General features: G+C 47.6%; 1 protein-coding gene across 21 annotated transcripts in view; it reads right to left on the bottom strand.

Moving 5' to 3' along the window:
- The window catches only part of BAZ2B (bromodomain adjacent to zinc finger domain 2B), an 88,736-nt gene that overhangs the window by 21,814 nt on the left and 51,345 nt on the right, over positions 1-15,577 (bottom strand). For 13 of the 21 annotated variants that reach the window (XM_078869627.1, XM_078869754.1, XM_078869736.1 and 10 more), the window contains 15 exons: positions 14,529-14,762; positions 13,953-14,117; positions 12,608-12,964; positions 11,554-11,729; positions 10,591-10,770; positions 8,856-9,062; positions 7,988-8,209; positions 6,192-7,152; positions 5,259-5,588; positions 4,579-4,639; positions 4,318-4,426; positions 4,038-4,139; positions 3,638-3,914; positions 1,917-2,009; positions 501-562 (listed from right to left, as the gene is read on the bottom strand). In XM_078869627.1, the coding sequence (XP_078725753.1) occupies positions 501-562; positions 1,917-2,009; positions 3,638-3,914; positions 4,038-4,139; positions 4,318-4,426; positions 4,579-4,639; positions 5,259-5,588; positions 6,192-7,152; positions 7,988-8,209; positions 8,856-9,062; positions 10,591-10,770; positions 11,554-11,729; positions 12,608-12,964; positions 13,953-14,117; positions 14,529-14,760 (3,534 nt within the window). In that variant the 5' untranslated portion in view covers positions 14,761-14,762. The remainder of the gene's footprint in view (positions 1-500; positions 563-1,916; positions 2,010-3,637; positions 3,915-4,037; positions 4,140-4,317; positions 4,427-4,578; positions 4,640-5,258; positions 5,589-6,191; positions 7,153-7,987; positions 8,210-8,855; positions 9,063-10,590; positions 10,771-11,553; positions 11,730-12,607; positions 12,965-13,952; positions 14,118-14,528; positions 14,763-15,577) is intronic. The other 8 variants (XM_078869745.1, XM_078869784.1, XM_078869800.1 and 5 more) reach the window with 4 other exon arrangements.

The following is a 15,577-nucleotide window of genomic DNA, read 5'->3' as shown; positions in this document are numbered from 1 at the left end:
CAGCATTATCTCTCAGCAACACTTTTTGCCAAGATTGTGCAGTCAAACAGAAAAAAACACACCACTTTATCACGGATAAAGAGCGTTTGTGTATCGGGCGAAAGTGGATTAAAACCAAACAGCCACATCTATATCGCAGGCAAAAAAAAATCCAGGCAGATCCATGAGGTGTTACGTTTAAAAGGTTAGTTGAGCATTTATAAGGCTTTATTTCACAGATAAATAGCAGAAGAACGCAATTTTTTGCGATAAGCGGCCAAAGTTTTAGTAGCTAGACCTAATATGTCACTTTTTAATTGACAGGTTTAAAAAACATGTAAGCGCATGGCTTGTTTTCATCTTCCGTGGTTAAATGCCTGCAAACTGTTTTCTATTACAAAAATCCAGCTATTTCGCTTTGACTTATGAAGGTTGCAAAAAGAATTCAGCCAAAGGAGTACAAGCAGAGATATTCTGGAGACGTTTCAAACAAATATTGTGGCCAGCTGTCTCGCGTGTACCTGCTGCTTAAGCATTTTCATCTGCTCCTTCTGCTTTCTCTTCACTTCTGCTGCTTGCATGGCTGTTTGGGGAAAAATTAAAGCCATATTAGGAGCTTGCCGCGTGCCTACCCAAACAACAATCTTCTGAGAATACAGATCAAACAAAACCCACTGGCACGCTGTAGCAACCAGCACATTTGATTTCAAAAAGGTAATGCCAAGTCCATTATAATGTCAGTGATCACTACAGTCGATACTGGCGCAAGTTGAAGGAAGATTGAGCCCTCCCTCATTCTGCTTGTCTGTTTTGTTTGCGATTTTAAAATTTTCTTGGTTCCACATGATCTTACAACAATTTGTAGATAAAGCATAAATGTGTAACCTACACTGGGATGAATTCCCCAAAATCAGTCTGTGAAGAGGCATCTTAGAACAGTAAATGGAATGTGCATTACCTAATACCAAAGGAAACATGTTAACTCATAAAAAACTGCTGAGCCATTAAATAGTCGATCTCTACTGCAGACATCTATTAGGAAGCAGGATTAAAATTGCTTTATTAACTACCGTTTCTAACCCCACCAAAGGAGTAACAACAAATATGAAACGATTCTGTAAGGATGCGCAGCCACGCTTATCCTTCCCTTTGACGCCACTCATAATAATCATAGTTCACATTCCGTATCACGACACCACATGTGCTTTCATCCTACGTTGTTTTTATTCCAGGTAGAGAGGGATTTGGCAAAAGTTACTATTTCAACAAAAATACACATTTTTTAAGAAGATAATTTTCTGCAGTATTTGGGCCTTGTGTGGTTGCATTAAAAAAATATCAAAATGAAATATGGCTAACATAAAAACGAACATATTATAACAATACATACATAAGTACAGGTTAAACAAATACTTAAACTGAAGGTCTGAGAACCCTTAAAAATGTTTTACCACATTCGTCAAAAACACTGTAGCCCTATAAGAAAAAAAATATATAATCAGCGACGTTTCGGGCAATGCCCCTTCTTCATAGCATATATCAGAATCAGGATCTTTGTTTAGACTGGAGGAATCTGATGACCTGTGGAGCCCTTTTTCACAGACGCCCAGTATGGGCGGGTTAGCAAGTTACATATACAATAGACGCAGGCATGCTTAGGGGATACAAAGAGACATAATGGTGTTCCACGGCCATTTACAACGGCAAACCGTAGCCTGTGACATCGTGAAGGCAGCTGTAAAGAGGTCCTCAGTACAACGAGGTTTGGAAACGGCCCGGGCAGGCAACGATAGCCTCACGATGGTGACACTCGTGCTCCGTGCCGTTTTCAGCCTCCCACTGCTCACCAAGAACCTGAATGGAAGTCAGGAACCACTGTGTGATATGGCGCTGTGGGGTGGCGATTGGCAGGGAGGGCTTTTTGTGGAAATGCTCACCCTGCTGCCGCCGAGCGTGCTTGGCAGCCTGAAGCCTGGCCTGCTTCTCCAGCTTCTGCATCAGCTTCATCTCAGCCGCTTGTCGCGCAATAGCTGCAAAGATGATTGAAGTGTAGGGAATATACTCGTGTTTATTTTCCCAAGTGTTTGGTTACAAAACCAAAAAATGAAAATTGGTGGGGGGGGAACAGTGTGTCCATACTTCACCTTGCTGGTCAATGCGAGTTGGTGGAGATAGCTACCCACTCACAGAGGACACCTCTCTCTCTACTCTTGGGTAATCCCATCCACTTAGGAGTTAGCCAAGCACACAGCTCACAAAGCTGTAAAGTCACCCAACGAGGCCGTGTTTCCCCATGTAACGTCAGCCCAGACACTACTCATCAGCTATGATCTATCCTCTGCTGGACGAAGGTCGCATTCTCAAGTTGTCACCATTTTCACGGTCCTGCGATGCAACAGCCCATTTAGCACCCTCACATCAGCTGATTGCATCGCTCCATCTCCTCTGGCTGCCACTCCAACTCTTCGAGCGATGCGTCCTCCCCAAGCATGATAACTTTTCTTCACTCACTCTGATGTCTCTTAACTTGTGCTTATTGCCTTATCCATGTGTTCCTTTTTCCATCTTTGTGCAATTCTAAGCGTTCCCAAATGCTATGTTCTATCACAAAATTATACTATACCATGATAATTACTTACATGTTGAACAAAATGCTCCTTTCATGTGTGTAATTATGTTTATTGTTATAACATCATTGGACTTTCACTGAAAAATGGAAAGAAGAACACACGAATCAGAGAACAAATGCAGGTTGGAGACATCTAACTATCTAAATTATCTAAATAATTATTGACAGTGAATAATACTGGGCTTGGGCAGGACATTGCTGGAAGGGATGATGGCCGATGGTCAAGATCAGTTACAGAGTAGCAGCCAAAGGAGAGAATACACCTATGAGGACATCCACTGTGGAGATGATGGACTGATGATGTCAGCTTGCGTGCAGGAGCTACGTTGTCGCTTCGTGAGACTGGTGACGGATAGGGGGGGAGGACTTTATTAATTGAGCGCTACCAATGACGATATTTTACGAAACTACTTACTTGCTCGAGCTGGCAGGGGCATGATGTTCCGTGGCATTTGAGTGCATCGTTAGAAGCACAAAGTAATTCTACAGTTGCTGATGTTAACTAGCCTGAAGGGACGAAGGACTGCGCTGACCCCCAACCAGAATCTGAACCTACAACCTACCGAGTATGGATCCAGTGCTGTGCCTCTGTGCTACCCAACTTAAGGACTCAACGAGAAATTCAGCATTTTGATCCGCTCGGCATGGTTCACCCCGATCTCGTTTCGATGCGTTGCAACTACTCGTGGTTACGATTCAATTCACAAATCGCAGGGTGTAAATTAATCGCAAATAGTGGCTCACATGCGGCATTCAATGTACTGTGAACGTAGGAATCGAAGCACCATTTTGGACCTGGAAGATTAGTTGATTTAGTCAAAAATGGTCATGCATTATTGTTTTTGTGGCCAATTACTCTTGGCCATTTAAAAATGGCAGCTGCCCCAACATCCTCCCTCCGGCGGGCAGGAATCTCTGGACAAGCCACGCCCAGCATGATGCGGGTGATGTCACCAAGCCCTGTCCATAACCTCTTGTCCAGCAGCACGTCGGAACAGAGGCTTGTGCCATCGAGGCCACTTCGCTCACCCTGGGCCTCCAGTCGCTTGAGCAGCTTGAGGGACTCGGCTCGGCGCGCGTACTCCGCTCGCTCCACATTGGGCGGCCGCCCCTTGCGTCGCCGCGGACGTCCTGTGCCCGATGAGAGGCCTGGAGCCAGACCCAGGCCTGCGCCCTGCGGCGAGTCCTGGCTGTGCTCCCCGCGTCTCCGCTGCCTCTCAGGGTTGGGCGGACGCCCTCGCCGCCCCTCCATCGCCTTGATCCGCATCGCAATCTCCGCGTCTCCCAGAAGGCACCACTGCATTCCCTGCGCCACGGAGAATGGTACAGCCCGCTTGTTGACAAAGAAAATGGCGCCAAGTGCTTGAAGTCCTTTTTAGCCAGAAATATAATGACAATGGAAGGGGAATTAGGGTGTGAGTAAGCTCACCTGGGGGCCTTCCCTGGCTTCGTAAAAATCCCCGACTCGCATTTTGGCACTGAAGCTGAAGCTCTGGCGGTTGATGTCTGTGATCCTGTTACGTGTGAGGAACTGGCAAACACGTTGGGATACACAGGGCCAAGGTCACAGCTCAAGGAAGCAGAATCCCCATAAAAAAATCTATGCTGAAGGCACCTCAAGGAATCTACATTTTTTAAATTCTCCATACAAGAACAAATCAGGGCTGCATCATTGTACAGCATAACAACATCACTGCACCATGCCTCACCTTGTTGACCTCTGGGTACTGGCGCAGTTTCCTCCCACAAGGAGTGTAGTAGAGGACCTCTCCGTGAAGTCTGTCCCCGATGGTTTGGATGCGAGTTTCTCTCCGCCACCTGGGAAGCCAAGCCATTTCGCAGCGCTTTTCGATTAAGCTTTACGTGCACCACTGGCCACTAATGACTTGCTATTTTCTTACCATCCTTCGCTTGCAGCATACAAACACGGCATTTCAGAGGATGGATAATTACATTTGTGATTCACTTACCCATGGTCCAAGGGGACCCTCAGCTCCCTCTCATCTGCTGTCCTCCTCCTCTTGGCCATGCCTAAGACGGTGACAAAATAAAAGCATCTCAACGCGATGTCTTTTCACGTAGTCAAAATGCTGCTTCTGGGGAGGAGGATCAAACAGTCATTTAGAAATTACTTTCAACACCTCTCCGATGTATTATGTTGCACCAAGCATTGTTTGGCATGATGTTTAGCTTCACAAGCTGGGAGCTTCTTCAGGGATTTAATTTATATTCTTTAGATTTAGCTGCTATAAATTACCACATGATGAGCCACTTCATTGAGCTATCATTTGTGGCCAGGTCACTTCTGACAAATAAGCAAATAGTTCAGTGGGCTTTGCCTCGTAACATTTAATAGTTTAGATTTATTTATCGTGTTTTTGTATTGTTTGTTGTTCTAACGTTCCCACCCGCACCAAACTGGACATCTGCGAAAAATAGCATTATAGCTCATTGGATTCCCCCAGTATTAATAAATATTCTGATTCTGATCATTTTATTCAACTGATTTTCTGAAAAAGCTCCCAGCATGTGCAGCAAAACGTCGGACAGCCACGCAGCACAGCCGCGAAAACCCTTCGCAGTAGTACATTCAACACGGTTCATGTATTGCAAACGAGGGGACGACCTCTGTGGCCATAAGGCAGCGTACTCTCGGGAGTGACCATGGTGAAGGCGTTGTGCGGGGTGCCGGGCGACGATAGTCCAGCCAGCAGAGCTGCAGACGCTGAGCTCGGCGTCCTGGCGACAACGGCGTATCCGTGGAAGCCCAGGGACGTGGCAGCCAGCGGGGAGGACCCCGTGGCTCCTAACACCGACGAGGAGGAGGACGGCAACGCGGCAGAGGTGGTGGGCGTGAGGCCAGACGTGGAGCGGCTAAGGTTGTGCGGGGTCCTCTCTCCCTCGGTGTCTGTCTCTGTGTCGTCCATGGCACCCTTGCCCTCCGTGTCGCTGCCTTCACTGTCCGTCTCCAAGTCGGAATCTGTAAGAAAGTGACGGTAACGGCACTGCCCCTCCAATTACTTGCTTACGTCCCTAAAAGGGCCTCCACTCGAGGGATCTCTAAAGATCTCTAAAGAGCTCCCTCGAGAGGGTATTTTGCTTGCATACGCTTCCAAGCTGGCCTTAGATTTGCATGGTTGGCTACGTATGGTGAGAAAGAAGTTCTACATACGTATCGACACTTCACCCCACCAGATGTGACCTGCCGATCGACTGGCTGGTGTGTAACCATTTATATTGCCGGGTGGATTTAATAAACTTGGCCATCGCTACAACACCGCAGTAGAGATTGAACCAGCAGACGGCAACATTCCTTGACCCTTATATGTTGAAAACCCTGGCCACTTTGCCAACAATGAAAAGTATTCTTCTGTACAAATATGAAAAGGTTTGGTTTCTTTGCACAAGAATACTGGCCCCTTATAGGAATGGTCCTCTAACACAGATATGCACCACCGTAAAATAATTTTAGAATGTAAACTCTTTTACTTGATTAACTAGATTATACAATTACAATCATATGCATTGCATATTTACAGTGTTGTGTGCTGTAGGACACAAACACGAGTGACTGCATTTTTACCTGACTGGCTCTCCTCCCCATCATCATCGTCTTCATCCTCATTGTCCAAATCGTCATCATCATCATCATCAGAGTCATCCGAGTCATCGCTGCTTGGGTTTAGTGCCTCAACACCACGAAACTTCGCCACCAGGGTCTGCGCCATCGTCCCATGCTTGCCTTTATCCGTCCCATGCGGCTGCTTTGCTCGGCCACTTCTCTGGGTAGCTGACAAGCCCATCGTGAATTTCCCCTTGCCATCGGCGCAGAGGCTGGTGCTGGGGCTGGGTGATGACAGTGGCCCTACCTGGCCCAGCAGCCCAGAAGATTTCAAGGCTGCAAAGGTCATTGCGGACAAATCTGCTTTAGCAGAACCGCAAGTTGGAGGGTGGACAATCCTGCTGGATGTGGTGTGGGTTTTGGTGCTGCTGATGCTACCGCTTATGCCAGGTGAGAGGGACGTTGCGGCGGCCATGGCTGCCATGTGGGCTCTGGTGGTTGTCGTGAGATCTTGCGGTAGAGAGTCTGATGACGTGGATGACAGAGACAGCGGCAGCGCCGCCGATGATGCCACGAGGGCCTTGGTCTTGACAAGGGCGAGCGGCGACTGCTGTATGACAGATGATATCACGCCATTTGACAGCTGTGCTGTCATTGCATGGGACAGAAACTTTTCCACGGACCCAAAGGTGCAGCTTGCAGTTGTCATGGCCCTGGCTTTTTGTTCCATGAGCTTCTGATTGGGCACAGAGGAGAAGTTGAGCTTCTGCTTGGCCGAGGGTACCGGCTGCTTACTGTTCGCAGTCAGAGGGAGAACGACATTTTGAGAAGTGAGAGGGGAGGCCAGGGCCATTTTCTGGTGGGTGGTGACTGTGCTAACTGGAAAGGCCTTGCTGGAGATGCTGGCAGTGGACTTCCGGTTTGCTTTCAGCTCTTCCTGCTGCCGCTTGAGCATTGCGGGAAAATCTTGCCGGAACTGCTCCTGTTTGACAAAGGAGAGACCGCGTGACTCCAAACCTACTGCTGCATACACGTCACAGGTATAAAAGGGTAGAGGTGCAGCTCTGCAATTACTCACTCATGCCACTACTGGCGGAAGAACCTCCACTAGAGTGAACTCTATTTGGCCTACTCCTTCACACTGGCCTGGCGAGGTGGGGAGTACCCACACGTTGCTCCACAACCTGAGACCTGCCACTCGACTCACTGTGCTGTACCTATTTATACTGCTGGTTTGACAGCGGCAGGAGATTTTAGAAACTTGCACAATCGTTTTAACTGCCGCGCCAGGAGATCGAACCAGCAACCTCTAAATTGCAAGTCCAGTGCGCTACCGATTGCACCACGGTAGTGTCATTAGAGATTTACATTGGCTAATCGTGCTCGGTTCATATGTAACAGTAATATCGTGTTAATTGTACCAGCCCTTGACATCTCTTGATATGTGTCTTCATATCACCATTCATAGCCATTTGTGGGAAACGATTTGTTTTGCGGGGGAAAAAATCCCATCCGCCACGAGGAAAAACAGACAATTCACGAGAGCATTGCATCTTACCGTCATCCCTGGTCCTAAAGAATGTTTCTGCCAGAAACATATTTCCACCCACACAAATCTTTAAGAAGATTTAAAGGCCGTCTGCAGTCATCTTTAAAAGGGCAACTACAAAGCTCACAGTAGGGCTCTGTCTGGGACAAGAGCCAAAACGTTAAGACATCTCTATACCACCCACAGAGCGATTAGCTTGTCCCGCACCTCAACGGAGCCACTGGCACAGCAGTGAGCAGTATCAGGCAAATTGCCGCTGCCACCTCACCTTTTTCAGTCGCAGAACATCCTCCACTTGTGTGACGCTGCTGGGTGGGGAGAGGCGGTTGTTGGATTTGTCGCTGGCCAGATCCAGGGCTCCCAATGGGGCTGGGGATCTTGCCACAACTTTTGGTCGAGCCGTGACGGTGCCCGGGGAAGCCCTGGCACTCGCGAGCCCCGTGGCCTGGATGACGCCGGGTTGCTTGCTCATCGAGGGCGCTTGCGTTTGCTGGGAGGGGCCAATTTAACGAGAAACGCTGCAGATACAGTAGCGCCGTGGCACACACACTGTGCGCCGAGGACTGTGCTTGTGCAGTAGTAGTAGTACTACATAGCTGCTCAACGATAACGATGATATGAACCGCAGCAATTGGATTATATTCAATAAGGAAACATTGGACAACATTGATAAAACAAAAAGCTTTGCCATGGCAATCAATATAACAAATTAGCATTTTAATGGATAAAACATACAACTGCTTTGTTTATCATATATTTGAATGTCACCAACCTTTAAATGAAATGACCTACAAAAAAAGTATTTCCAAAAAACCAAAAGCACTCTGATAAAATGCATACTGTCAGAAGTGACATTCCAATTAAGTTAAACCTGATTTCATTTCCCCATCCATCAACGCACCCCTTCTCCTTATGACCTTCGAACTCCATCCCAGTGATGGGCTCCATGATGGAGGGTCAAAGGTCAAGAGGAGGAGGAGGACTGTGTCGACAGCTGACGAGAGCGCAACGGGCTCGCGAATTGAGACAATAACCTGCGGCGCAAGCGGTTAGCCACTGCCTGCTCTCTGGTCACATCCTCATTCCTCCCACAATCCTTCAGCTACAAAATTCCACGTGATATTTAAGCCGCGTACCTGTGTGGCATGGACAATGGGCCTGCCGTGAGCCTGGATGACGCTGGCGTGCTGCTGCATCTGGGAGTACAGCTGTGGCAGTTGGAGGGGCAGCTGGTGCTTGCCGAGCGTCGGCTGCAGGTGAGGAGGGGGCAGCAGAGGAAAGTGATGCTGGGTGCGGCCGCCCCCATCCGAGGAGTCCTTTTCCAGTTTCGTTTTCAGATCCTTCTGTCGGTACATGAGCGAAAGCAGATTCTCGATGTTGTGATTTTAAAACAAATCAAAATAGCGCAGAATAGAGCACGGGAGTCGAAGGTCTTAATCGTGTTACTCTTGCAGGCACTAATGCCTGTAATTCAGTATTTTCTCTGGTTTTCAACAGATGACACATACGGAAAATCCATTGCTGACTGATCTGTGCAGATTTTAGAGTATTATCCTGCCATGGCATGGGTTTTCTCGAAGTCCTTTAGTTTCTTCTCACGTGCAAATTGTGCTCATAAATAATTAGATCAAACATCCCAAGCAGAAGTGAGTCGAAAAGTCTTGACACTCAAGTGAGTCTTTGCTGAATAAATAAAGTAAATCAATACTGTCATTTGACATTACATTTTTTGTTCATTGTATCTAAGATTGTTTAATTTATTTTCCAAATCATGTTGCACAACTGAGATTTGGAACACTGCAGAATTTTTTTGAAAGCACAATCCATGTAAAATCTAGGCTATTTGCCAAAAGCCCTAAAGACAGAAATGCAGATGAGACCAAGTAGAATAGTAATGCGGAACATAGCAAAAGAGCAGTTAAGTTAGAACTTTTAAAAGCCATGTAAAATTGGCGAGCTGTTTCAACTAGGCAAATAATATTCAACCCCGCTTATGTTCAAATTGTGCCTTACACTCATCACACCGGCACAGCCATAAGCAATTGATTATTGCAACGCAATTGACATTGGTCTTTCTTGCTTATAGATGCTTATACAACATTTTTGGGAAAAAGTGTAAAACATAGCAAGCAGTATTTACTACTATAATGAGCCAAGAATGTCTGTGTGTCCCGCTCGTGACGTCCTCCTCATTAATAATCATGAACAGGTGACGTCCTCCACATGGACCCCCCCTTATTAATAATCATGAGCGGATGACGTCACTCCACATGGAGCACCCCCCCCTCATTAATAATCATGAGCAGGTGACGTCACTCCACATTGAACAGCTCCCCTCATTAATAATCATGAATAGGTGACGTCCTCCAAATGGACACCCCCCCCACCCCCCATTAATAATCATTATGAGTGACGTCATTCCACATAAAGGGGCGAGGCGCCTCCTCCCCCCTCCTTAGCGTCAACTTACAACCCTCACTACAAAGGCAGAACCCTCACGTCACGCGATCTCCGTAACGCTATTGAGACATAGAAGTAAAAAGGACGTCATGATGAACAAGGGATTATAACCTTTAAATTAAATAAGTCTGTCACCACGGCCTTACAAATTGCATACGAATTGATGCAATGAATATCACGTCGCAGTCTGCTTTTCGCTTGCAAGTTTCAGATTTACTGCAATACACCCGTCCTTGGACAGGCAAAAGGCTAGTTATACATAAGAGTTAAATTTTACTCTAAAATAGACAAAAGCTAACCCTGAAGACGGTTATGATTCCCACAGATAGCTCAAATGTTGAAATGGATGTTTCAATCTTTGCCACATTATCACTTTCTATGAAGAAGGTTTTTATAATAATGAAGGAATACCGGCTGCTGCTTCTCAACGCGGGCAGCCCGGGGCGGCGTCTCAGCAGAGTCGGATTCCGCATCGTCCGTGTCAGAGTCGGAGTCGCTGGAGCTCAGCTCGCTCTGGAGTGAGCCACCGCTCGCCGAGTCAGAGTGGCTCTCACTCTCACTGCAGCTGTGGGGCTCAGCGTCTCGGGAAGCCTGTCGCACGCATGCACAAAGACACACGCACGTACGCACATATGCAAAGACAAAGGTACCCCATTTAGCAACACGGACTAAAGGGGCAAGTGCTAAAAACAAGCACCTACCTCGGATCAGCACGGCATCCACGGAATGATGCGGCCAGGATAATGGCTTTGTCTCCTGATGTTCTACACACCAGGCCAAGTTCTAATTTTGAAGCTGAGTTGCCTACATAAGACCCAGAAGAGGTTTCGATACTATAAGGCACTGATGTCACCTGTGGCTATGATTCACAGGAAGGTGCGGTACAGCAAGTCACTTCGGCCAGGCAGCGAACATTAAGTGGCGGTGTGAATGCACCAGCACTCTCACACACAATGACAAGTGTAAACAAACAGCACAAAAATAATTAATAAAATTTTCCCACCACCATCACCCACATAATTGCCAACTCTGTGAGTTTCATTTTTTGAGTTCTCAGATGCTAAGCAGAAGCCTACAACGCAGCAATAGAGAGAAGCAGAGCAAGGATAGTAGGTGAGGGGTGAAAAAATCCTTGAACGGAGAAGGGTGGCATCGGATGGAAAGACCACAAACTAACAATGAACAAAATGTGCAACATTCACAAACAACAAGGCATTGATGGGGGTTTCACTCCACCACAATTATAAATGCAATAAAGGACAGGATGGACCGGCAATGATTTCAATCTACCTTAAACTAATAAAAGAGAACAGTTTAATTTTACCCGCTGGCCTCGCCCCTGCAAGCCTGCAAGGACGTGACACTTCCCATTACCTTTTCATTAACGTTATTGAGGGAGCCCTTCTTGTCGTTCCGCTCTCCGTCGGCCGCCGCCGGGGGCGTCTTGCGGTCGCGCACGTGGATGGCGCCCGGCCGCTCCGGCCCTGTGCCCGAGCTCGTGCAGGGGATGGCGCGGCCCACGGAGCCGCCCTTCACTGAGCCGTTGACTCCTGCGTGCGGCAGGAAGGGGGGCCATCGGGTCTCCGTTGTGCGAGACGCATCTGAAGCCTATGTACGTTGAAGCATAGCACTGCGACAATGCAACGTGCGGACAGGCAGCGACGCGGGGAAGCATTTCCCGCCGACAGAATAACGCAAAAATCTGCCCACCAGCCGCTGTGCACGACCACGCACTGAGCATTACCCTACGCCGAGATTACGCGCAACGTCTGCGTGATTGTATAATAAATCTGTTCAAGGCTTCTTGCTTTTCTAAAATTCTTAAATTGTGGGCACTGTTTGGAAAGCAGGAAACCTGCAGTCAAGGGTGGCATTCAAGAGCACCTGTGCTCTCTGCTTTCAGGAATGTAGGAGTATGCATGAAATAATGCACTAAATTATGTTGTTGGTCACATGAAATTTATCACATCGAATTCACACACCAAATTCACAGTCTTTAAAATGTAATTATTTTTTTAATATTCGGCCAATTGGAAGTACAATTATAATCAAAGAAAACAACATAAAAGTGTAATTCCTTTCACAATTAGAACACTAATAACACCTGGATATGTCCCACTTAATACTGCTTCACATTTCACTCAAATATAGCCGATTTATACTCTCCAAACAATGTGAAATGGAGTCTGCATTACTGCACATTCACTCTCGCAAATATTGGGTGGCTGAGCTCCCCCAGCACTCTGGCCCGAGAGCAGGAAGTGCATCCTGGTTAGATCGTCCTAGGGAAGATAGGTTGCAGGGTCGCACACTCAGTGCCTGTCTCAAAGATCTCTCTGTGCTCCGGTTCATGTGCCCATGGGGAATTGCTAATGTAATGACTACAATGAACCCTGTGGGCTTCAACAAATATACACGTTCGTGGCACCTTTCTGCGAATTCTGCCCAAAGATGGCCGTGTTGGGCGAAAGTGACATGGCCGATGCCGTGGCCGGGTCCAAAGGCTCGCGGGCCGTCAGCGTCTTTGCCGGGGCGGCCGCGGGGGCAAACGAGGGTGCAGGGGCCACATCGCTGGCGTGCTTGCTGGCCCCGGCCCCGTCAGGCGGCTGGGATGCGATGGCCGAGGTAGACGCGGCCAGGAGCTGCGGGGAGAGGCCGAACAGCGCGGGCGGGAGCAGCGATGGGCCCGGTCGTGTGGCCGTCACCGTGGCAACCGTAGGGGCCCTGTGCGATGCCCGGAACCACTCAGCCGCTGCCAGGGAGAGGGGCATGCACAAATGAAAATCTAAAATAAAAAGACATAACAATGGAAATTATGATCACTCTACTGCACCATCATCATTGTTGTTGTTTAACAGTATTAATTGTAAATGAGGTGGAGGGGGGGGTAGTTTCCACAGTAGCTTATACATCACAATTGCACTCCATTATAATAATTGTTTAGTTACCCAGGAATGTCTCAAGACTCTCTTTAAGGTGGGTCTTGCCTCCAATATTTGACCAATTTTTCCCCAAGTATTTTTGGTAATGTATATCACCATATCAGTAAAACGCTGCATCATGCACATTACGTTCATTTCAAAGTAAGAGAAAACCCCCACTGGTAATGCGGTGCATTCAGCAACAACAAATGATAATGAATTATAATATGCTCAAAGATTTCTGGCGTTCTTGTGTAATATCTAAGTCTCCAGGCAACCGAGCAGTGCAGTATTCTCACTGCCAGTAATTACACACCGTTCTGCTGTTGTGATGTATTCATTACACGAACAAAACAAGTGTTTCCAGCACATGGCCTTGCTCTATTTGGAACACTCTTTGTCTGTGGGTAGTTGAAATATGTGCAAACTGCTTAGAATGCCATAAAAAAAATTAAGTAATCACATTTTTTTAAGCTGTGCTCATTTGTGGCCTTCTAGAATTTGCACACTGAAAATGCATTACCCGGAGAACACGGGGTCATATCGCTGGAATGGTCGGCAATAAAATTTCGAAAATCAATACAAACACAAATAAAGCACCCTCAGCCAACACGCAGCAATCACATCAAGCAAAATCGCAACATGGGCCGTGGCGAAGCAGAAAGGCACTCCAATCGTGACCTTCCGGGCTGACCCCAGCCCCAGGCCCCTCCCCCCTCCTCACCTGTGCGCCGAGCAATCTCGTACTCCACAAACGGACAAACAAGGAGGACAACCACCATACAAACCGTAAACTGCACTCCACAATGGGCAACACAAACACATCACTCGCACACCCACCAGCTGCCCCACCTGTGGCAATGGCTAGCTGGCCCGGCCCCACCGCCAGTGCACCAAGCCTGGCGAACTCAGCACGGCCCGGTACGGTGTGCAGGCCGAACGGAGGTGGGCCCAGCCCTGGGAAGAGGCTGAAAGGCGCCTGGTCCGATGTGGCCGGCCGCAGCATTGTCTGAGCTGCTGTGGCACGAAAACAAAGGGGGGCACGGCGTCATGGTCTCCGCGACGCGGTGCTGGATGTGGCCCCGCTCTGGGAGATGTCAGACAACGCATTTGGCACAACGGTAAACAAGGCCACGTCTTGATGGAGTGAGAGTGAAGAATTTAAAGGCATCCACCCGCCTTAAGCACTTGCAGCTTAGCGCACAACAAACACACAATAGGCCCAATTTTGTTTTGCTCCACTCATAAGAGAATATCAAATTCAAGGTGATCGGAATTGATGTCAAGCGAAGGATTTAACAAAATGTCACTCCTGAAATCCTCTTTGGAAATCCCTAGAGATACAAGGGATCATGGGAGCAGAAAACACAAATGCTGAGGTGCGATGGGCGAGATAAACGATTTGGCGGAATACGTGGACAAGCTCACCAAACAGGGTGGCTGCGTCGAAACCGAAGGTGCTTCCTCCAGGCACCTTGCCAGGTTTAGACGTGGAGCAGAGATCTGACACGGAGATGGGAGATGCCTTGCTTGCTGCGGACACTGCCGATGATGGGGATGACGATGCAGGCAGGGACGTAGAGGAGAGGGAGGAGGAGACGGATGGTGGAGAGGAGACCGAGGAGGGAGTAGGGGCTGGGATTCTCTCCCCAGACTCCATCTCTGAAAGAAGCATTAAATGGGAGGAAACGTCAATATCTGCAACATCAGTGTAAAGGTCAAATGTTAGAACCTCTGTATACAGTACACACCAGCTATACATTACATACACAAAATAGATGTGAAAACATACACACACACAATTCATATATATTTACAACACTGTAGAAATATCCACATTTCTGTTTCACTAGACTAAGGATGGTGCACATAACACGGTGGGTATAGACAGAGCGTACACAGCGTGCGTACATATTATTCCAGCATTTATTTGGACATAAGGCACCCAGCAACTACTGCATAATGTTAAATGGAATCAATGGAATAAATTACCGCAAAGACTACATCACACGGACATTTACAGTCTTTCGTATGCTAATGCCCCAATATTTAAGCTTCTCAATGGAGCCAGAAAACCCACCACAGTTAGCACTTATCTGTCAAGTTACCCAGCCACACATTCAGACATCAACACAAACGTAAAAACTAAAATACATAAAGAAATCAACGTGCAATACGGTATATGCATCGACGGCACCCAAAGTGTCTTTGCAAGATAAAGAAAAAGGTTAACAGGATATTCCTCCAGTCAATGCTGCCTTACACAAGTCTAGCCATGCTTGGTGAGCCTCCCGGTGGGGATGCTGACCAGGTCAACGCAACTATAAAAGGGAACGTGAATAAACCGGAGAAAGAGGGAAGCAACTACAATAACCAGTGCCTTGTAAATCTGCTCGTGATGCATATCCCTCCAGTGTGGGCCTCATGGTGGAATAAAAAAAGAAATCCACGTTCTGCGTTCGGAGATCAGTGCAGAC

Source organism: Lampetra fluviatilis, chromosome 2 (genome assembly GCF_964198595.1).
Source record: "Lampetra fluviatilis chromosome 2, kcLamFluv1.1, whole genome shotgun sequence".
NCBI lineage: Eukaryota > Metazoa > Chordata > Hyperoartia > Petromyzontiformes > Petromyzontidae > Lampetra > Lampetra fluviatilis.
The sequence above is the reverse complement of the archived record's forward strand: the minus strand, read 5'-3'. Positions and strand labels throughout refer to the sequence as shown.